The 22,402-nt window shown below is 32.4% G+C and overlaps 1 protein-coding gene across 12 annotated transcripts in view; it reads left to right on the plus strand.

Moving 5' to 3' along the window:
- LOC145241637 (titin-like) overlaps positions 1-22,402 on the plus strand; it is a 698,616-nt gene that overhangs the window by 105,672 nt on the left and 570,542 nt on the right. For all 12 annotated transcript variants that reach the window (XM_080104717.1, XM_080104725.1, XM_080104729.1 and 9 more), the window contains exons 25-37: positions 849-1,003; positions 1,644-1,792; positions 2,773-2,911; positions 4,917-5,097; positions 7,084-7,271; positions 8,334-8,657; positions 9,160-9,395; positions 10,533-10,843; positions 12,459-12,656; positions 13,695-13,982; positions 15,658-16,154; positions 17,310-17,568; positions 20,304-20,718. In XM_080104717.1, coding sequence (XP_079960843.1) covers positions 849-1,003; positions 1,644-1,792; positions 2,773-2,911; positions 4,917-5,097; positions 7,084-7,271; positions 8,334-8,657; positions 9,160-9,395; positions 10,533-10,843; positions 12,459-12,656; positions 13,695-13,982; positions 15,658-16,154; positions 17,310-17,568; positions 20,304-20,718 — 3,340 coding nt within the window. The remainder of the gene's footprint in view (positions 1-848; positions 1,004-1,643; positions 1,793-2,772; positions 2,912-4,916; positions 5,098-7,083; positions 7,272-8,333; positions 8,658-9,159; positions 9,396-10,532; positions 10,844-12,458; positions 12,657-13,694; positions 13,983-15,657; positions 16,155-17,309; positions 17,569-20,303; positions 20,719-22,402) is intronic.

Below are 22,402 nucleotides of genomic sequence, written 5' to 3' on the forward strand. Positions count from 1 at the left end.
AATTTTTAATCTACAGACTTGAAATTTGGTATATAGGTTATATAAAAGTGAGAATATGTGTGTAGGTGTGGGTTTGTGTGTGAAGACACTTCTCAACCTATATACTCAACGAATTTTTAATCTACAGACTTGAAATTTGGTATATAGGTTATGTGGAAAACTTTTTAATCAGTTTTCATTTGGAAAAATGGGCTTCTACGAGGTCAAAATTGAAAAATTTGTATGTGGGAGTCGTCAAATTTTTCTGTTTGCTAATTGTTTCACCAATACGTATATGGTTCATATTACAGCTTTCTTATGTTAAATATATGTCCGTTTTAAAAACACTTTCTCATTTTTACACGTGTGTGTGTGTGTGTGTTTGTGTTTGAATTTATGCCAAAATCAGCAAATTCATAGCTTTGCTATGATATTCATTTGCTGATATCTTTCCTCTGATGAGAAGAATTCATTTCTTCGAAACTCTGCGGATTAAGGAAATTTCAATATATTTTATTTGAGTATCCTGTCAAACAATGAATTCATGTAAAATATGAATTACTGTTTAAATTGTATTCTTCTATCACAAGCTCTATTTCCAATCTTGTTTGTATTGAGCTTTTTTATTTGGTTGGGATTACTATATAAATATTAATATTTATATTCACTCAAGTTTACAGCTTGTAAACTTAATTTTTAATTCTTAATTTTACATATATATATTGTATTAAACATTAATCTGCTTAGATAATTCTACCGTTCTATGTCTTAATTTGCTTCGGCTTGTGTCTATCCATTACACCTCTGCATTGTTTTGCTTTCTATAAATTAACTTGATTTATGAATGTTTTCATTTTTCTTTGTTTCAGCACTTGAAAAGCCAGTTATCCATGAACCATTAGCAGATCAAACAACTACAGAAGGAAAAGGTGTCCGTCTGCGCGTTGTCTACACTGGTGTTCCAACACCAGATGTCTCATGGTTCAAAGGAACTGAAGAAATGGTGACTTCAAATGTTTTTAAGGTACTTAATTTCTTATTTTAAACTTTCATAGCAAATTTTTGTTTTTATTTATACTGGCTTCCTGACCTAAAATGCACCATACATTGATGTTAGTTTTCCTTTCCCTTTGCAAAACTCAATCATGTTCTGCAAAGTCAAAAACAAAAAATAACAATTTTCTTTTACAAAACAACCAACCAACCAAACAACATGAATAAGTAGTTGAAGATATAAAGAACTTGAAGCATAAAAATGTAACCAAAATTACTGGATTCGGCATAAAATAACTAACAAAAAGATTGATATCCCATAAAACAAAACAACCAAACCAAACGTCATGAATAAATATTTGAAGATATAAAGAAATTGAAGTATAAAAACTTTTACAAAAATGACTGAATTTGGCATTGAATTGAAAGGGTTGTTATACTGTAAATCAAGACAACCATACTAAGCAATATGAATTTGAAGATATTAAGAACTATTTAATACTAAATCCGGTCATTTTGGTAAAAATTTTATTAAACATAAAAACTTTTACTAAAAAATGACCTGATTTGGTATTGAATAATCTAAAAATGGCTAATATACCTTAAAATAAAACAACCAAACCAAACCTTAAATCCAAAACATATAATTTCAACCATTTCTTTATTTACAGATTTCTACTGAGCACAATTTCTCCATTCTGGATGTGATGGAAGCCTACCCAGAAGATAGCGGTACTTATTCTGCAGTGATACAAAATGTTGCTGGAGAAGCTAAAACATCCTGTCAAGTTAACATTGAAACAGCATATTCAAGTGCTGGGTAAGATTCCATTGTTTGCACTCAATGAAAATTTTTAAATGAAGCTTCTAATTCAATTCGGATCAAATGTATTTGAGGCACCCCAGAATGAGCAACAACTAAACGGACATATTTTGTCTTAACAATGATTTTGCTTTGCTTTTGACTTCCATATGTTTCTTTAAATAAATTAAGTTATTATAGCGAAAATTTCAATATTAAAAAAAAAATTTGCAGCACTTATTTTGGTAGACATACCTAGGTGAAACATCGGTTAAAAATAAATTAACAAGAAAACTTTTTTTGTGAATTTTTTAGATGAGGATCGATTATTTATATTATTTGGATTCTTCCAACTGCTGTTTTCGTCTTGAGTGTTATTTTTAGAATGGTCCACAAGGACCCTGGCATAGTGGATAAAGTATTTGGTAAAATTAAGTCTTCTAGAGGTTCAAGCTTCAATCCTTAGTGGAGGCGACACTCAAAATACAATCGCAAATTACTTAGGACTTTTATTCAGTCATAGCTGAGGAAATGAGAGCATGTTACTCCTGTGGATTGAATAAAAGGTTCCGTTCAAATTTCCATGCAGATTCCTGAGTTTGATAGAGATTTCCAAATTTGACAAGATACACTTGAAATAGGTCGGAAGTTACATCGACTGAAACGTTGTGATGATGAACTCAAGATTAGAACAGCAGCCAAATAATCCAAATAATACAAGAAAAATTCTAATTAAAAAAAAAATAGCTGTGCAAGGTGAAAACGTACATACAAATGTTATTAAACACATTATTATACACATAATTTAAAATTCTAAATTTAGATTTGATATTGTAAGCATATGTTTTCCATAAATTTGCTGCAAATGTTTAATGCCTTGTAATTTGTACTTTGAATTGACAAAATTTCTGATATGATTAGAATGCAGAATTTATTTCAAATGTATTTTTGTACACGAATATTCCCCCCTTGTAACTTCCGTTTTGTACTTTTTGCAGGGAAGACACATCTCAGACATCCACAGATGTTGAGCCACTAAAACCATATTTCTCTCAACTTCTTAAAACTAATTATGAAGCAGCTGAGGGAACTTCTGTTCGACTAGACTGCATAATTGTGGGGCAACCAGAGCCTGAGGTAAACATTTTTTATACATAATTGCCTTCTACCCATTAGGGGAATATTATATATATATATATATATATATATATATATATATATAATTATCTGTAACCCATTGGGTCAATATTATATACATATATATATATATATATTTGGTTTTCATACATAAATAAATTTCACAGTGTATAAGGATTATTTGATATTGGGGATATTCATAATCGTACCCTATTTTCAAAAGAGGGGAAATATAACGTATGAGAAATATTTGGAATTAAGTCTCCCCTTGCTGTATTTCAGATCATTTGAAACCATAGCAGCAAGTTTTAGACTCCCCTTCATCAAGGCCAGAGGTTTTGGGGAAATATCAGATATTTTGTAATTCATATATAAAACTAGGAAAACAAATGACTATGATTGAAATATTGGTAAAAGTGCAGTATCTTTCCACCCACAAAAAATCCTTTAAAATTACCACTATTACAGGTTTTCGAGGGTGCTGAAAACAAAAATAAGTTAAAATCCCAGGAAACAAGTAGTTTTCAAGATATGAAGAAATCATAGTTTTAAAAAGTGGGGGATCACTTTTCTATTAATTTTACATAAAATGAACACCCACTTTATAGTCACCTTGGGGGCGGGGGGGGCATCTGTTATTTTTTTTTAGGAGTGGTGTTCATTTGATAATTGTGGCCTGGTAGACCAACACAAAACCTACCTTAAAAAACAGGTGTGCTGAAAACGAATAATTCATTTAAATTTTCCGCAAATAAGTATTTTTCCAGGTATTAAGCAATGTAATTCTTTATATCATAACTGGTGGCCATTGTTGTATGCGCATATTTTTGCTTAATATCAGGAAAACGACTTATTTGCAGAAAATTTAAATGTGATATTTGTTTTTGCACACCCGAAAACCTATCGAAAACAAATTTTTTAAGTTAGGTTTTGTGTTGATCTATCAGGCCATAATAAACACTACCCCTAAAAAAAATAACACCCCTGAAAGGTGTCCATAAAGTGGATGCTCATTTTACGTTAGGTTAATATAGAAAAGTGATTCCCCATTTTTTAAAACAATAATGTGCGACCTTAAGGACAAATGTCGCATAGTCCACTACACAATTGAGATCAATAGCTTTCCAACGAGCCTTTATTTGTTAAATTCTGATCAATAGTTATTGAGATCTCGAACTTATAAAATTGCCAAACTGAATGTTGAAATGCTCATATCTTTGGTTCTATGGGACCTTTTGAAGATTATAATACTATTCTATGGTTAAAATTTTATGACAATTGGTAAAAAAAAGAACCTATATTTTCAAACCAATAAAATATGCCTAAATTTGCCTACATTTGTATATATAGTGTTATGGCAAGCCAGCTTTAGTTTTGCTGCTTTGAGATGAATTTTATTTGTTTTTTTTTTGGGGGGGGGAGGTGTTTTGCTTGGTTATCTTCTCTGTGGCCTTGCCAGGCCACTAATATAATTACTCATTACCTATTAGGTCAATATTTTATATATGAAATTACCTGTTACCCATTGGATCAATATTTTACATGTGGTTTTGGAATTCTTTTAGATAACTGAAAATTAAACAAAAATACTACCAATAAAAATATACAGTTCGGTCGAACATAACACTCTGGCAGGATTAGTGACTGCTATTCACTGTTTCACTGTGATTCTGTTTAATTTCCGATTTTTGAGAAATTATCAAGATTCCACATGACCATCTAATGTCAGCCATGTTTTTTTTAATTTTAACTTAAAAGTTGACATTAGTTTTGAGAAATCAAACAATGGATAAAAAGATTCTATTTTCCCTGTAAGACAATCTTTTAATAATGATATCACAAACAAAACACCAATTTGTTATGAGCTAGCACGGAAGTAGTGAGGCTTAGAAAACTGTCAACAATGCTCATGTCAGTATGCAATTTGGTCTAACTGGAGATGGCAAAACATGATTCATTATATTTGTTCTATTTTTTTCTAATACTTTTTCAATTTTCTTTGCAGGTGATCTGGTATCACAATGAGAAGCCAGTAAAAGAATCAAAAGACATCCAGTTACAATTCCTCGGTGACAGGTGCACACTTGTTATCAGGGAAGTTTTGTTAGAAGATAGTGGAATATATAAATGTGTCGCATGTAATTTACATGGCGTTGCCGAAAGTCAATGCTTACTTCATGTTGAAGGTAAATATGAAATAAGTTCTTCTTTAAATAAGAACAAAATGAATTTTCTAAACTGTAAGTTTAATTTCAAAATTCGACAAAATGTCTTAGAAACCACAAATAAGATTCAAAAATTTCTTTTTGTATTAATCATTCTTTTTACATTTTTATTTTGTCTTAACTCCATTATCATAGCATTTCGCTCAATCTTGAGATCCATCGTTAGGCAATGTCCAAGACATCCATCAGGATGCCTCGCTCAGGGGACAGTCTATGAAGATGCGTGTGGTGGTCTGCACATCATCACATGGACAACAAGCATCCTGTACATAATTCACTTGTGCTGGTTGTCCTGTGTTTTGGCAAGCTTCACTTGAGCCCAGTTGAGTATTATCCAATCTTTTCAGGAGAATTCAAAGCCTGCCAGGAGATCTTCTTTTGGTGCTAGAGAGCCTCGTTATTGTCATCTGTAGCATACTCATTTCACTGATGCAGGTGGAAGGACACCAATGTTGTTCATTCATGGCCTGTGACAATGGCTAAGATTTTGTGAGATAGTAGTTGCTGCAGCAGCACTTAATGTCTATATAGAGGATGTTAATTTCCATTGCTCTGCTTGTCACCATCTGCCTTCACTATCAACGACTCTGTGGTGGGGTGATTCCCATCAACCTGTGGACAGGTTGGTTGGTTTTAGGTTGACAGTAATCATCCTCCATATCTTGTCGACCTTTGCAGCATGAACGGAATGAGCTCATGTCATTGCATAGTAATCTGCAAGCAAGTAGCTTTTTTCAGATAACTTCACTTACATTGTATTGTTTCATAATAAAGGTAAAGGTATTATCTTTTTTTTAGAATTAGTATAGTCCTTTCTTTTTTGTATTATTTGAATGAGTCAGACTGTTATTCTCATCTTGAGTGCTATTTTTACAAGGTTTCAGTCGATGTAATCTCTGGCCTTCTTCAGGTGTATCTTGTCAAACTTAGGAATCTTTCTGTCAAACTCGGGAATCTGCATAGAATTTTGAACAGATCCCTTTATTTAACCCTAACATGTCTCATCAGCAATAATTGGATAGAAGTCCTAAATAATTCGCATTTGTATTTTTGAGTTTCTGAGGATTGAACCTTCGACCTTCAGAAGAGTGTAACTTACAACTGAATTTTACCAAGTACTTTATCTACTATGCCACATGTCCTTCCTTCTTATTATCAAAGCGTCCTCTTATTGTTACTGGAACGGTTATGAAATGGATCAGTTTATATAGAAATTGTAGCTCATATAAAAAAGGTAATACCTTTACCTTTGATTTATTTTTATAAAACTTTTATTCACACTAAACAATGCATATTGCTATTTGGACATAAGCAGCTACTATGTGCGATCATTCCTGCAGGAAGTTGAGCATCAAAATATTTGTTTGTATTGCATTTAAATTTCTACATGTTTGTACAGTTAGGGAAGCAGGAAAAAGGAAGGGAATTCCAAAGTTTAGCAGTTTGAGAGAAGAAAATGTTACAGTAGCAACCTTTCTGGCATCTAGGGACATCTAGAGCGAAGAGATGGGATTTTGCTGTTTGTCAAGTTAGTTAGGGGTATTTACGTCAAGGGGGTACAAGCACTACAAGAGCATGAGAGTATCAAAGTATTTGTTAAACAATCACACGGATGCTATATTGCAATGATGGGGCAGAGGTTGAAGCGTGGTTGATAGTGAGTAACCTATTAGAGTGAAGATTTCTTATTGGATGCTGTCAAAAAGGGGGATAGAATCCGAGTCTCTGATGAAGGATAAAATATCCGAGAAAGTTACGACAAAAGTCAAAAAGAAATAAGAATGATTTTTAAATAAGACATAAAGCTATTTTGCTTATTTTCAAATTTAAATTCTTATGCTTTCAAATAACTATTTCCAATGAAAATGCAAATTTTATGTTATATAAAAAAATACCATCGATAACCTATTGAACTGTTTAAAATTTTTTTTTTTTTTTCACTTTTAGCTTTAAGTGAAATGAGTGACACATCAGCCGGGGAACTTTCTCCTCCAGTGTTCCCAGAGTTGCTGAACGATATCGTATGCAACGCTGGAGATAAAATTATCTTGAAATGCCAAGTTCAAGGTAACCCACCTCCTGTTGTGCAGTGGTTCAAAGAAGGAATTTTAATTGAGCCCTCTGCTGATTACCAGGTTTGATGTTTTCTTTTTCTTTTTTATATATATATAATTCTTAAAAAAAAAACCGTGGTATGATTATTTCTTTTTTCAAGGGAGTGAGCTAATAATTTCTTTTAAAAGGAAGTGAGGTGATTAATTCTTTTGAAAGAAAGTGAGTTAAACATTTCTTTTGCAAGGAATTGCAATAATAATTTCTTTTGTAAGGAAGTGCGGTAATAATTTCTTTTGAAAGGAAGTGTGGTAATAATTTCTTTTGAAAGGAAGTGAGGTAATAATTTCTTTTGAAAGGAAGTGTGGTAATAAATTTTTTTGAAAGGAAGTGAGGTAATAATTTCTTTTGAAAGGAAGTGTGGTAATAATTTCTTTTGAAAGGAAGTGTGGTAATAATTTATTTTGAAAGGAAGTGTGGTAATAATTTATTTTGAAAGGAAGTGTGGTAATAATTTATTTTGAAAGGAAGTGTGGTAATAATTTATTTTGAAAGGAAGTGCGGTAATAATTTATTTTGAAAGGAAGTGTGGTAATAATTTATTTTGAAAGGAAGTGAGGTAATAATTTATTTTGAAAGAAAATGTGGTAATAAATTTTTTTAAAAGGAAGTGTGGTAACAATTTCTTTTTAAAAAGTGAGATGATTACTCTTGCAAGGAAGTACAGTAATAATTTCTTTTGAAAAAAAGTGAGGTGATTACTCTTGCAAGGAAGTGTGGTAACAATTTCTTTGGAAGAAAGTGAGGTGATTACTCTTGCAAGGAAGTACAGTAATAATTTCTTTTGAAAAAAAGTGAGGTGATTACTCTTGCAAGGAAGTGTGGTAACAATTTCTTTGGAAGAAAGTGAGGTGATTACTCTTGCAAGGAAGTACAGTAATAATTTCTTTTGAAAGAAAGTGAGGTGATTACTCTTGCAAGGAAGTACAGTAATAATTTCTTTTGAAAGAAAGTGAGGTGATTATTTCTTTTTAAAGAAATTAATGTGATTATTTTTTTTTTGAAAGGAAGTGTTTTAATAATTTCTTTTGAAAGGATGCTTTATGTGATCGTTCCAAACTCTTCATTCTTTTTTTTCATTCCAGATCACCTGTGAGAATGATGTGCACTTGCTGACCATTCCTGAAGCTTTCGCAGAGGATAACGGCACCTTCATGGTGAATGCTGTTAATCCTGCTGGTGAGGCCAAGTGCTATGCTAAAATCATCATCAAGAATGAGACCAACAAACCAGGTGCTGATAAAGTGACCATGGTTCGCCGCAGAGTTGAAAAGGTCACCAAGGTTATACGAACTGAAGAAATAAAGCAAGCGCCTCCTGAATTCACAAAATTATTTCAGGATCTTACGGTAAAATTGGGCGAACCAGTCACACTCGAGTGCATTATCACTGGAACACCCAAACCAAAAGTGAGTTATCAATTTATTTTTTTAATTTTTATATACATTTCAAATTGTAAAGATGGCATGTTAAAATGTATGAAATAATTTTTTCTAATTTTTCTCTAATGTCTAAAATTGAAGATGTCTTAAGAAGAAATTGAAATTCAGAGAATTATACTTGATTACGGTCTAATAACTATGTATCAAAATTAATACAAATCTGAAATAGGAGTTAGTCATATCTTTTGAAAGCATTACTGTGTACGCTTAATTTTGAAAGTTTTAGAGGGTCAAGTCAAGAATAAGGACCCCAATCGAACGAGAAAAATAAAAAAATACAGATTTGTATCAACACTGGTTTGATCTTGACCTTTGCACATGCACAGAGCCTCTGTAAATAAGTATAAAATAACAGACATGTTCCGATTTTCGCGACCAAGATTTATTTTTTATGTGGAGTGAATTTTTAATATATACAAAACTTTACAAAAGAAAAAAACTATATAAAACTGCTATTTTCCAATTTTAGGTGTCATGGCAATTTAATGGAGAAAACATTTACTCAACCCCATATCAGGCTACAATGGAAGGTGACAAGTATCGCTTAGTCATTAATCAAGTTAGTGAAAGTGATGCTGGCAGGTTCTCCATTACTGCTGAGAACCCCTCTGGAAGAGCAACATGCTCTGCACGACTTGTAGTAGAAAAGGCAGCACCGGCACCAGCACCAGTCCAAGTACCAGTTATACCGATGGAGACACAATAGTAAGTATTGCAACTTCAATTAGAAGATTACAAGAAACAATGATAACAAAGAATAGTTTACTAAATAAATTAACTGCAAAGAATTATATATATGTAAGGGAAATGATATTTGACCAATATTGCTGGAAGCTATGAGATAAAATATTGTTTTGTTTTTAATTTCTCAAAACAATTTTTCAAAGTAAACAACTGACAATCCCTACAATATTATTAGACTAGTGCAAGTATTTACTATATATATATATATATATATATACTAGCAGGTCATCCGGCACTGCCCGGTCGTAAAATACGCTTAAATACGGTATTTTGATTAATGCAAATTTCGTATTTATTATTATATTATATTGGACCCAATATATAGTAATGATTTTAAAAATTAAAAAAAAGTAACTCGTGCACCACCACTGAGAATCAAAACCAAAACGTTTAGCTTACAATTTACTTTTTCCTTTGACATTGATGCCTGAGCTATGAAGACATTTTTGCTGCAATACTAAAAATTAAAACATGAATCAATAGCTATTACGTTACGCATGCATATTTGTAATACCGTCGTTCGACCTTCACCTGGCAAATTCCATTTTTTTTAATTTTCACACTTTTGCATCGATTTTCCCCAGGTAAAACCCAAGTCTAAAGTTTCACATGAGTTTGAATACTCTATATATTAAATTTCATGTCTGTAAACTAAAAACTGATAGAGGAATTTGGCAGGGAAAATTTTTTAAGCAAATATATATACGCATACATAAAAATATATAGAGAGAGGTTTGTGTTTACTATAACCTTTTTACGCAAATATTACGCAAGTATAAATCATGTAGAATATCTGCATGAATATAATTACACGTAATAGTTAACTAAAGATGATCATTCCATAAGAAAAACGAAAAAACTTAAAGGGAATTAATTAAAATGAATTAAAAAAAAAATATGCAAATTAGCTAGATCTTTTGCAGATGAATGCAATTCCACAATCCATATATAACAAAGTTGTATTTTCTTTTTAAATGAATAGAAAAAAAGGGTTATTAATATGAATATCAATACACACACACAAAAAAAAATTATAGGAGTATATATATATATATATATATATATATATACCTACATCGTATTTTTTTTTTTTTGCAGTACTCATACAGTGACCCAGTCAGAAACGAGGCTGAGTCGCATCATTGCAGACATGCAAGACAAGAACTATGCTGAAATGGAGCGCCATTCAACCACTATCACCACTCAGATACCTCCGAAGTTTGAGGTCAAAGGTCCTGCAGTTGCTACCCAAGATAGATTTGCAACATCCATTACAACGGACGTTGCGCCTCAGTATCAGCAAGTTGATCTTACAATTGAAGTACCGATCCCACCGAAATTTCTTCAAGCTCTCAAGAATATCACCGCTCTTGAAGGTACAAAAGTGACTTTTGATGGAGTTGTTACAGGTAAGCTTTCATTAGACTTTTCTAATTTGTTACAGGTTTAGAGTTGTTACAGGTAAGCTTTCATTAGACTTTTCTAAAAAAAAAAAAATAATCATAATAATAACCACTTTTCTTTTTAATATATCTCAGTCGAGTCAAGATTGTTCATCTTGACTCAGATGAAAATATACACCATCTTTTCTTTTTTTTCTCCCACTTAGATCCCACTCTCATTTAGAGATTGGTCTGCTTGTTTTCAGTTCTGAACAAACTGGAAAACAGAGTTGGGAGAGTTTTACTAACCGATTTTTTTTTTTCTTTTCCCCACTCCTTGTGTGATTCTAATTAATTTTTGTACATGAATAAAATATTTTAAAAATTTTAAATAAAACTTCAAGCAAATTTGAGGATATCTAAGTAGGACGACTTTCTAAAGTAAATGCGGTATTGTGGTGACTGAGATGAATTTAGTTAAGAGTATAATAGATATTTTTTGTAATTTTAGATCAAGGATGACCAACGATTCCCTTCTTTCCCCATATTTTTGATGGCCTTGTGTTTAATTTGTTTAAAATATATAATTAAAAAAAATATTTTTGAAAATAAATATTTCAAAGTGTAGTATCTTTTCTGAAACTACATCTTTTATGTCCTAAGTCAATGAAGGAGAAATATTTATTTAACTGAGGCAATTTCAATGTTTGTCCTAATCTAAAGCCCCCCCCCCCCACTCCTTTGTAAGGGGAACTGGATTTTCAAACACATGCGAACTACAATAATTTATCGATTTTGTTTTGTTTTCTTTTGTGTATGTGTTATCTATCACCATTTTAGATTAATTTTGGAGTAAAAATAAATAGAATTATTTTCTTTTTATGATAACATTAAAAGATGCCTGGATAACATTAAATGATATAAATGCTCAGTTGACCCCCAAATAATGAATATATATTTTTAAAATTTTATATTATACATCCAGGACAACATTGATCAAGAAAATATAAAATTTGTGGGTCTTTGATCACTAGTTTTGAACTTTTAGTTGGACACGCAAGCATACACGCAGATAACTGCCTTCATATGACATATAAAACTAAACAGACGTTAAATAATGTGTGTAACATCTTTATATTAAAACTTCTACCTCTATCTCTCTCTCCAGGAGTCTTTGTATTTTCCTCTTTTTCTCACAGTTTCCTCCATCTTTCTCTTTAACCCTTTCTTTATCCTTTGTCCAACCCATTCCTCTCCCTTTTGTTTTAATGTACTGAAAGAAAATATAATTCAGATACTGGAACTATCCCTTTTAAATGTAATATTGTAATCTCATTATTTATTGCTCTGGGCAATGCTGAATAGAAAAAAAAACACAATGATATTCTTGATTCTAGGCAATTCTGTTCCTCCCACATACTTTGACAATAATATGAAAAGAAATTATGTTGATAATGACAATAGTCCAAAGAGATAAAATGTTATATCAAAATTTACATTTATTTATTCCTGTCAACAAGTAGAACAAAAGATTCTGTTTAAATTCACTTGCTGTATGTATTGCCTTAGTCATTTTTGCCATAAGATATACCACATAAATATAACACATGTAATATAATATATAAACTAATTTCTTTTGCAGGCAAACCTGAACCAAGTATTAAATGGTACAAAAAGGATAAAGAAATTACTGATGCAGCTGATTTTGAAATTTCGTACAAAGATGGCCGTGTTTCTTTAACAATACCTGAAGCAATTGAAGAACATTCTGGTCAAGTTACATGTACAGCATCAAATTACGTTGGAACAGCATCAAGTACAGCAGAACTTATTGTTAAAGGTGAGCATCAGGAGAACTTAAAACAGCTACAACTATTACTTTCCCTTACTCTAAGTAATGCTATTATCTCTTCTTTATTTCTACTATTATATAAAAAGGAACTTTGTGTGTGTGGGTTTGTTCCCTATGGACTCGAAAATGGCTGGATCGATTTTTATGAAATTTCACTCGAACTTTATGTGCCTAGCAGTGTTCTTAAATAGGTTTTGTATCGGAATATCTTCAATAAGCATGGATAATCGATAATTGAAATAATTCGATAAAAAAAAGGAACAGGCAATTTTGACCAAAGGCTAACATCACAATTGCATTTGAGAAGTTTTATTACCACACAAGCTGAAAGGCCCGACATATAAAATCAACAGTAGATTCTTTAATATGACAGAAGCGCACTCAAAATGAATTTTTCTGTTTAAAGCACAATCGAACCATGATACTGGACTTTTTCATTTTAAACTTAAATTCAAGCCATTATCAACGCACAACCAGTAAGGCCAGGCATATAAAATCAACAGTAGGCTCTTTGATATGACAAGGATGCATTCAAAATGAATGTTTCTGTTTAGAGCATAATTTAAGGATGATACTTGACTTTTGCATTTTAAACTTTAATTCAAGCCATTATACATAACATACAATTTTATAAAATCAACAGTAGGTTCTTTACAGTGCAATGTAAAGTACAATGTATTGTGGCACAAGTCACTGTGGAGAGGCATGTGAAGCTTCCTCCTAGCGCACCGCAATGGGTCCCCAACTAGAGCAGGCAATCAATCGATCTGATTGAAAAATGGGTGATTTCACCAATTTCGATGGCAATAAGATATGGGAGTGTGAAACATTCGTTGATTATCATTCAACCCCGGGCAACGTCGGGTCATCTAGTCAGCTAGTTATAAATAAACTTAATTTGCCTTTAATAACCCATTTTTGATTTGCATTAAATGCTGTTTCCTTTAGAAGTTTATTATTTGGATTATTCAAACTACTTTTCTCATTTGTCTTCATTTTTTTTTTTTTTCATTTTTTTTTTTGCAGCTTCAATGATTCCACCATCTTTCACAGAACGTTTACAAAAACGTCAAGTCAAAGAGGGAGAAGCAGTCAAATTGACAGTACGTGTTGCCGGGACACCTGCCCCACAAGTTATGTGGTACAGAGAAGGCTCCCACATTGTCAGTTCCCCAGATTTTGAAATTATACAGGAAGGAGACATTCACACATTGTACATTCCAGAAGTTTTCTATGAAGACTCCGGTAAATTTACTGTGAAGGCTAAGAACCCAGCTGGTGAGGCTTCATGCTGTGCTGAACTGCGTGTTAAAGGTAACTTTTTGTTTTTATAATATAATTGAATTAGTTGAATTTTTGTTTTATAAAAAACATTTTGCAGTTTAATGCAGGGTTGTGGCGAAGAACATTTAAAATCCAACTTTGACAAGTCTAAAAATTCTAACTCCAATTGTGCCAATTCTAAAATATCGATTCCAATGTTCAAGTCTTTTAATATTTCGACTGTTGATTCTTTGAAGATTAAAAATATCTGTCTCCAAATTCTGACTTCACTCCTAATATTCTTATAAGTTCAGTTCTGGGTATTTCAAAAACCTCTGATTCCTAGAATTTCCAACTACCCGACTCCAGCTCCGACTCATTTTAAAGTCTCTGATATTTAGATTATCTGTTAATTCTTTAGAGATTCCAAATATCTAACTCTGATCCCAACTTCAACTCGTAGTATTCTCATGTCCAGTTCTGACGCCTTCAAACACCTCTGTTTTTAATAGAACTTATGTAGTTGCAAACTTGGAAGATATAAGATTTGATTGATTGCAAGGATTTCAAAAATTATAACTTTGACTTTTACTTCTAGGATTCCTGACTTTGACTCTGACTTTGTATTTTAAAGTCTTCAAATCTTTGGGTGGTCTGTTGAATCTTCAAAAATTAAAACATATTTTTTCAAATCTAAAATTTTGGTAGATTTTGATGGACCTTTTCACCTACAAACAAACAACCAATATTAATATGTGAATTCTTGATTTTTCATCTTTTTTAAAAATCCAAAATGTGTCATAGAAATCCAAAGTTCGCTTCCAAAAAAATATATGATCATACAAAAAACAAAAAAAAAAACCCCTCAAAACAAACAATTTACACTGGATACATGTTCCTCCGGGGGAAAAATATATATATTACTACTCATTAAGGCAGGCATCTTTTTTTTACCATTGTCATACCTTACTTCCTTTCTCTTTCGACATCTCGGTTTTTAATCCCACCTCCATCCTTTCCTCTTTATTCTTAACATAAAACCAATTCTTATTCCTATTTTACACAGCATTTAACGAAATCTCCTGATATTGACTCCCTGTGATGTGGAAGACCTGATATTTTCATTGCAAACTTTGCTTTTGTATAAGCTGTATCGCCTGAAGAGGTTTCTAATTACTAAAAACTAGCTGACCGAAACATGCTCATGACTGTGTAGCAACATATTACTGCTTATGTAAAAACAAATAAAAAGTCTATATATATATATATATATATATATATATATATATATATATTTATAATGTAAGGTATGACTATATATATATATATATATATATGGAAATTTTATCCCTGAAGGTAATCGTCAGGCAAAGGGATGAAACGCATGTGATGTAATTGTTATATATATTTTTCATTCCTCACTACAAAGCTCTACTCACGTATTGAACACTATTAAAGTACTGAAAATCTGTGTATAATATTTTATGTCACCTTATTATACATACATATATATATATATATATATATATATATATATATATATAAAATAACGTGTGTGTATGTATATATAATGGTGTTCAAATCTAATATCTATAATTAGTGGTTATCACATTGTATTACATTCTATACTAGGTCTTTTTAGGTGGCCATTGTATGCCAACATATGTGCCGTTTCTTTAAAAAAATCTGAAACATATTGATACTATTTAAAAACATATTTTTTCAGCTCCCGCAGTCGAGAGTGTTGCCCAGATCGAAATATCTAAAAAAGCAGATATTTACATGCAGCCCGTCAAGCCGCCAGCTCCGGTCACAGAACCCGTTGTACCCCAGATGCAGAAACCATCTGCCTACTCGCCATCACCAATAAGGCATGTACAAGCCCCAGTTCCTAAACCTGTACAATCACCAATTCCCAAGCCAGTGCCATCACCGGTTCCATCACCTAAACCCGTAGAGCAACCACTCATCAAGCCTATGAAAGCTCCAGTTCCAAAAGCTCCGGCTCCACAGCCTGTACAGCCGCCAATTATAAAACCTGTCCAAGCACCAGTGAAAACAGAAGTTGTGATGGAAATTGAAGGAGAAGAGCCCGTTCTTCCTCCATTTGAGAAAAGAATCAAACTTTTTGATCAACCTACTGAAGAATCGCCTATTACAAAGAACGTTCACACGAAGCCACAGTCAAAACCTGTTCCAAGAGAAAAACCTTCATTTTCTACGGTAATCTGCTTTTTATTTTCTACCAATTGATCTCTTATTGTTTTTACTTGTTTTTGTTTTGTTGGCATATTTCTACTGAAATATGAAGAACTGAGTTATCTCCCTTGCATATTATTTTAGAAATCAAAAAGAAAAAAAAAGATGAATTGGAAGAACAGGCGACCCAAAGTCGGCAGCAAACAATGTCAGATAAAATATTTGCATTATACTTCATTATTTTCTTTTATAATAAAATATTATTGATTTTTTTAGCATTATAAAAAATTACTTCATGGAAGATGTATTTATTAGTTTATTTATTTTTAGAAAAATATAATTTTTTTTTTTATCTCACACCATTTGCTGCAGACTTCGAGCTACTGGTTCTTCTGATTTACCAAAAAAAAAAAAAAAAAAAAAAATTCCACTAATAATTCTCACATAACATATAACATAATTTTCTACCAACCTGTATATTTTTACAGTATTGAAACTGATTGTAAGATTTATTATCTCTGAATTTGTTATCATTAAATTAACTTATCGGAACATGAAAAAATGGTGACAACAACAGAACAATAATCAGCTATTTTGATTCTCATGTGATAAAACGAGAGCTTTGTCCAAAATTTAATTTCTAAATAGAAAAACTTGGTAACTGTTTCAAAACATTAAAAGTATATAAGTCGGTATAAAATTAAATTTTAAGGTGTTTGGTTAAAATTAGTAGTGGCATATTTTGTTTATAGTTTTTGCAATTTCTAAGCTGCTAACTATACAGCAAGATTACAGGGAGAGTAATAACAAGTAAAATGAAAACTTAGTTTGTAATATGCTGGAAACTTTCTTTGAAAATTTTGGTTTTGGTTGTTTTGTTTTAGTGCATATGAATTTTTTTTAATTATTTAATGCTGAATCCAGTAATTTTGGAAAAAGTTTTTATGCTTCAATTTCTTTATATCTTCGAATATTTATTCATGATGTTTGATTGGGTAGCTATGTAGAAGAAAATTGTTGTTATTGTTTTTGACTTTGCAGAACATGATTGAGTTTTGCAAAGGGAAATGAAAAAAAATAACATCAATTTTTGATACATTTAGGTCAGCAAGCTACTATCTTATGACAGCCTGATTTTGACATTTTTATATTAATTGATGTTTTGTGCTTGAATTGCAGACTCTCCGTGATATTCATGTTGACGAAGGTGAAAAAGTCGTTCTTGAAGTCGTAATAACTGGACGTCCTGAGCCAACGATAAAATGGTTCCGGGAAGATAATCTCTTGAACAGCACTCCTGATTTTGAAATCACATATGCTAATGGTATTAGCAGGCTTGTCATTGCTGAAGTTTTCCCTGAAGATTCTGGCAAATATGCCTGCATTGCTTCAAATATGGAAGGTTCTTGCACAGCAACTGCTTACTTGAATGTGAAACGTAAAAACCCTTTTTTATTTATTTTTTTTTTTTACTAAGAGGGGGGGGTCATTGCTTATCATGGCTCAAATGTCACTGATGGAACTTGGGTAGTGTTTTTTTATTTAAGAGGACGGTTCAACAGGGACTTGTTTACATTAGACTTGAAAACGGCCTCTCTTCCTCTTTCTCTAACTGACTCCCACCTACTCTCTCTCTCTCTCTCTCTCTCTCTCAACTGCCCCTCTCTCTATCTTTCACTCTGGCAACTAGTTTAATACAATCTAAACAAAGAAAAAAAGAAAAGGATATCTGATTGCTTTTCAGTGTTGTTTCTGAAACAACTACCAGCAATTTTATTAACTTCTATACACTAATTTAGTGACCCCTCCCAAAGAAATGAATATTCCTGTATACTTTTACCATAACTAGGTCAGCATCACATTGAACCTTTTGATTAAAGATTTGCATCTGGTGAATGTAAAGATTGACCGTCTAAACAGAATTTGTTTTAAAACAACAATAAATATTAAAAAATATTTTAAAACTATTTTAAAAATATTTTTTATAAAATATTATTGGGTGGGGTTCGCTTAACCCTTATCTAAAACTATAGACCTCTCAAGAACAATTCTAAAATCTATTTTCAATCGATATTTATTCCATATTTGCCTTCTTTTCATACATTGCCAAAATTGCCTAATTTTACAGGTAAATGATTAGTTTGAAGGCGATAAAAAAAATAGGTGATAAAAATGGTCTGATGTTGTTTTTTATTAATATTATTAGATGAGAAATTATTTTGCATTAAAATCTATTCAGTATTTGGAAGAAAAACATCTTTGAAATGTGTAAATATGCTAGAATAATCACAATTTTAATAAGAAGAAACGCGGAATAGTGCATTTACCTAATGGTGCCATGTTTCTTTCTGTATCGCTCAAAACAAAAAAGTACTAAATCGTCTTTTTCCCCTATTACTATATAATACTAAGAGGATTTTAATTCCTTTAATGTTAGACTTTGATATAAAGATTTAAAAATTCAACAAGATGCACCTGGAGATGGTTGGAGATTACATTGGTCGAAATGTGAGAATAGCATACAAGAGTGCAGCAATAGTTTGAATAATCCAAAAAGTACAAATTATCAATCCTCATCTCAAAAATTCTAAAACATAATTTTATATTCACTATTGTTGCATTTGTGAATGTGTGGAGAAAAAACAGTTTTCTGTTGTCTGGTATATTTATGTTGCTTTTGTGTAGAGAGATTCTTTCGCTGAGTGCTTATGTGGCAAGAATATTTATTTATAGTCCGAATAATCCAAATAAAAAACTAATCATTATTTATTTATATGTATTTGTTCTGTTGTATTCTATCACCTAGTGAGACGGGCAGTTTTTGATATCACTATTTAAAAAAAGTTATTTCCTGTAGGAATATCAATTTTTATAAAGTATTTTAGTTTTAGGAAACTTTGCACCATTTTGTAACTAAAAAATATTCTTAAAATTTTGAATACTTAACGAGCTATTGCTGATATTGGCCTTAGTAGAGATTATGTTTTCGATTGAGCTTGTTACTGTGTTTGTGTACAGCCTAGCATTCACATAGCTTGACCAATCGTCACCAAACGTGGTGAAAATAGCGGTCATAGTCTAACTTAGAAAAGATTTAATTTGGAGTTATTTAGGTCAATGATGAAAGTCAAGGCCATGCAAAATATGAAAGTCACACTGTTAACAATGACTTAACTTCTGCTTATCTTAAGGACTTGCTATTTGGTTCATATTGTAGCAAATGAATCCTTGCATCTGACATTTCATCTTGACTTTGAAAAGATTGAAATTTTGATGGAATTTCAACTTTAAATTTTTCCAAAATTGATGTATGCATCTGTTGCTCTTTGAAAACAATAACCATCATGCAACACTTCAGTCTCATCAGAAAAATAGTTTTTTAGTTATAAACATTTCCATGGCATAACTCTGGGAATACTTCATACAATATGGAGAAGTAAGGACCAGATAAGATTTTAGCCCATTGTCAGGCGGAGCTATGTAATCTTTTTCTTTTTTTTTTTTACACAGGAATCATCACTTATCAAGGCCCAGAGGCCACTCTAGGATAAGGGTTAATGGGTATACATTAGTTAATGTGATTATAGCATAGTAAACATAAGTAATGGGAATTTTGTAAATTGGATTACTTAGGAGCACGGTTCATCAAGAATTTGTTTACATTGGACTTGAAGACAATTAGATTGTAGTCAGCTGGAAAGTAGGCAATCGGAAGAGAGTTCTACAGGCGTACAGTTCTAAGAAAGAAGCTTTGTTCATGGAATCTACATTTAGGTTTAGGCACATATAAAGAGTGTGGGAAAGTATTGATTGTGGTTTTGGCTAGATGAGTGTTTTTCGTGAAAGTTTGGCATGGGGGGGGGCAATAGATTGAAGCTCAGATGAGCACTTGCCATACAAATAACGATAAATCAGAGACAGGTTCGCAACGTCTCTTCTGTGGGAAAGAAGTTGGAGGGAAGAGAAAAGGGCATCCCCTACTAAGCTACAAAGTCTATTTTGAACTCTGTCAAAGCAGGCTAAGCTGCTTCTAGCAGCTTCTGCCAGATGTGGCAATAGTACTCCATCGTTGTCCCATGACTGACTTATGTTCTTGTTCCTAAATGTTTTCATGCTATTCTATTATATTTATATTTCATCTTTTTGATATTAACACATGTTTCATTTTTTCAGCGGCTCCATCTTCATCTGGCAGTGCATCACCAATGTCAGCATCCAGATCATCCACCAGAATTTCACCTGTTGTGGCAGCAGCAGCTGCTGAACCCGTGTCGATGTCTCCCGTTGCACCTGCACCTATTCTTGGTTTTAGAAAGGTGCCGTTCAAGGTACCTTCGCCGGGCCCACAACCAGCTGCACCTCAAGCACCACCACCACCACCACCAGAATCACCAATCATGCCATCCCAGAGACCACCGGTTACAAAACCGGCAAAACCTGCGAATCAGCCTCCTAAATTCATTGAAAAGTTACAAAATGCTACGATCATTGAAGGAACTAATGTGATGATGGAATGCAAAGTCACTGGGGTTCCTTTCCCGCACATCATGTGGACACGAATGGGCCTCCCAGTTATGGAGGATGAAAGGTAAAAATGCTTTTAATCAAGATTGAATTCATCGAGTTTGTTTTACAATCCACAGAGTATGAAAAATGCTCAAAAAATAAATGTATAATAAATAAACGTTTCCTAAGGCACAATAAATTACTCTTCTACCTAGTTAAATATGTTTTTTGTGTTTGTATTTAATGTAAAATGTTTATTCGGTTTGAAAAACAAGTAGTGTCGAGTGTTACATGCAAACAAAAAAAAATGGCTGCAATGCATTTTACATCTTTGAAGTTTCAACAATGGCTTAAAAATAAAAAATTAAACAAAATACTCTTAGAATCCCACCCAGTAAATGTCACGGTAACATTTATTGGGTGGGTTTCTACCTCTATTTTGTTTTATTTTTAAGTCATTACCGAGACTTCAAAGATGTAAGATACTTTGTGGCCATTTTTTCTTGTTCTTGTGTAACACTCGACACTACTTGTTTTTTTCGAATTGAATAAACATTTTAAAAAAAAGTAAAAATACTAAAAACTTATCCAGCTAGGTAGAACAGTAACTTATTTTGCCTTTAGTAGCATTTATTTGTTATATATTTGTTTTTGACACGTTTTGGGATCTCTGTGGATTATAAAACAAACCCGATTCATCTTTCTAAATCTATATTGATTCTGTAAATGTGTTTGCTCTCACTTTTTCATACCATAAAGAATTGTAGAATCTGTCATTACCTCACCCTTCGGCACTACAGCTTAGGATTTTGTAAACACCTTTTTCTGGCAGCAGCTGACACAATCAGAAATCATCAGAGAAAAAACGTAACACTACCATGACATCAAACTTCCTTAAAGCTTCATGTCAAGGCAGAGCCCCTTCTATGTTGTTGTTGAATATCATTCATTCATTTCATATGAAATCAGATGATTATTGTTGGCATTCATTTCCCTGATATCTTTCTAGTTATCAGATGAGGAACTACTGAGCCAAGAAACATCTTCATTGTTTTTGTTTTTATAGGTCCCCTGACAAAAGGAGGGTGGACCTGTAAATTCACCCCTGTCCGTTCGTCCGTCCACACTTTTCTCAATAACTATGCCTTGGAATTTTTGGAAATTTTGTGCAAACATTAAATGTGATATGAGTAAAAAAGTAACAGAACGGATTTTCTGGGGAAATTCCGGTTGCCTTTCGGGTTAAAATGGCTAAAATCAACACTTTCGTATTTATTAAAAAAAATTGATGCCTTGGATTTTTATAAAACTTTCTGAAAAGTTGTAACTAACTGATTTCTATATAATTTTGTTTGTCTATACTTCATGATAACTCTTGGATGTTCCCCAGGGACTCTTTTAGGGCTAATAAAAACACTCCATTTTTGGGACTATTTTACCATATTTGCCCAAAATTTCTGTGTATGTCTATTTAGCAGTTTTGCATGGTGCTGAGCTCAAATCTAGATATGTTAAGGCCTTGGGGACTTTTGGGGCTAAATGGGGTGGGGGTGGTGCAAATGATGGACTTATTCACTTCTTTTTTTTTTTTGCATGGTGCTGAACTCAAATTTACATATGTTATGGCCTAAAACTGTACCGTTTCTTCATTTTCACCAGAATTTGACATCCCCTGAGGACTTTTAAATGGTGGGGGGCAATGCTGAACTTAGTCATTTTTTTTATGCCTCGGTCATTATGCACTCACAGGGGACCATGCATGCTAT

Source organism: Euprymna scolopes, chromosome 20 (assembly GCF_053919585.1).
Source record: "Euprymna scolopes isolate OS-2025 chromosome 20, ASM5391958v1, whole genome shotgun sequence".
NCBI lineage: Eukaryota > Metazoa > Mollusca > Cephalopoda > Sepiida > Sepiolidae > Euprymna > Euprymna scolopes.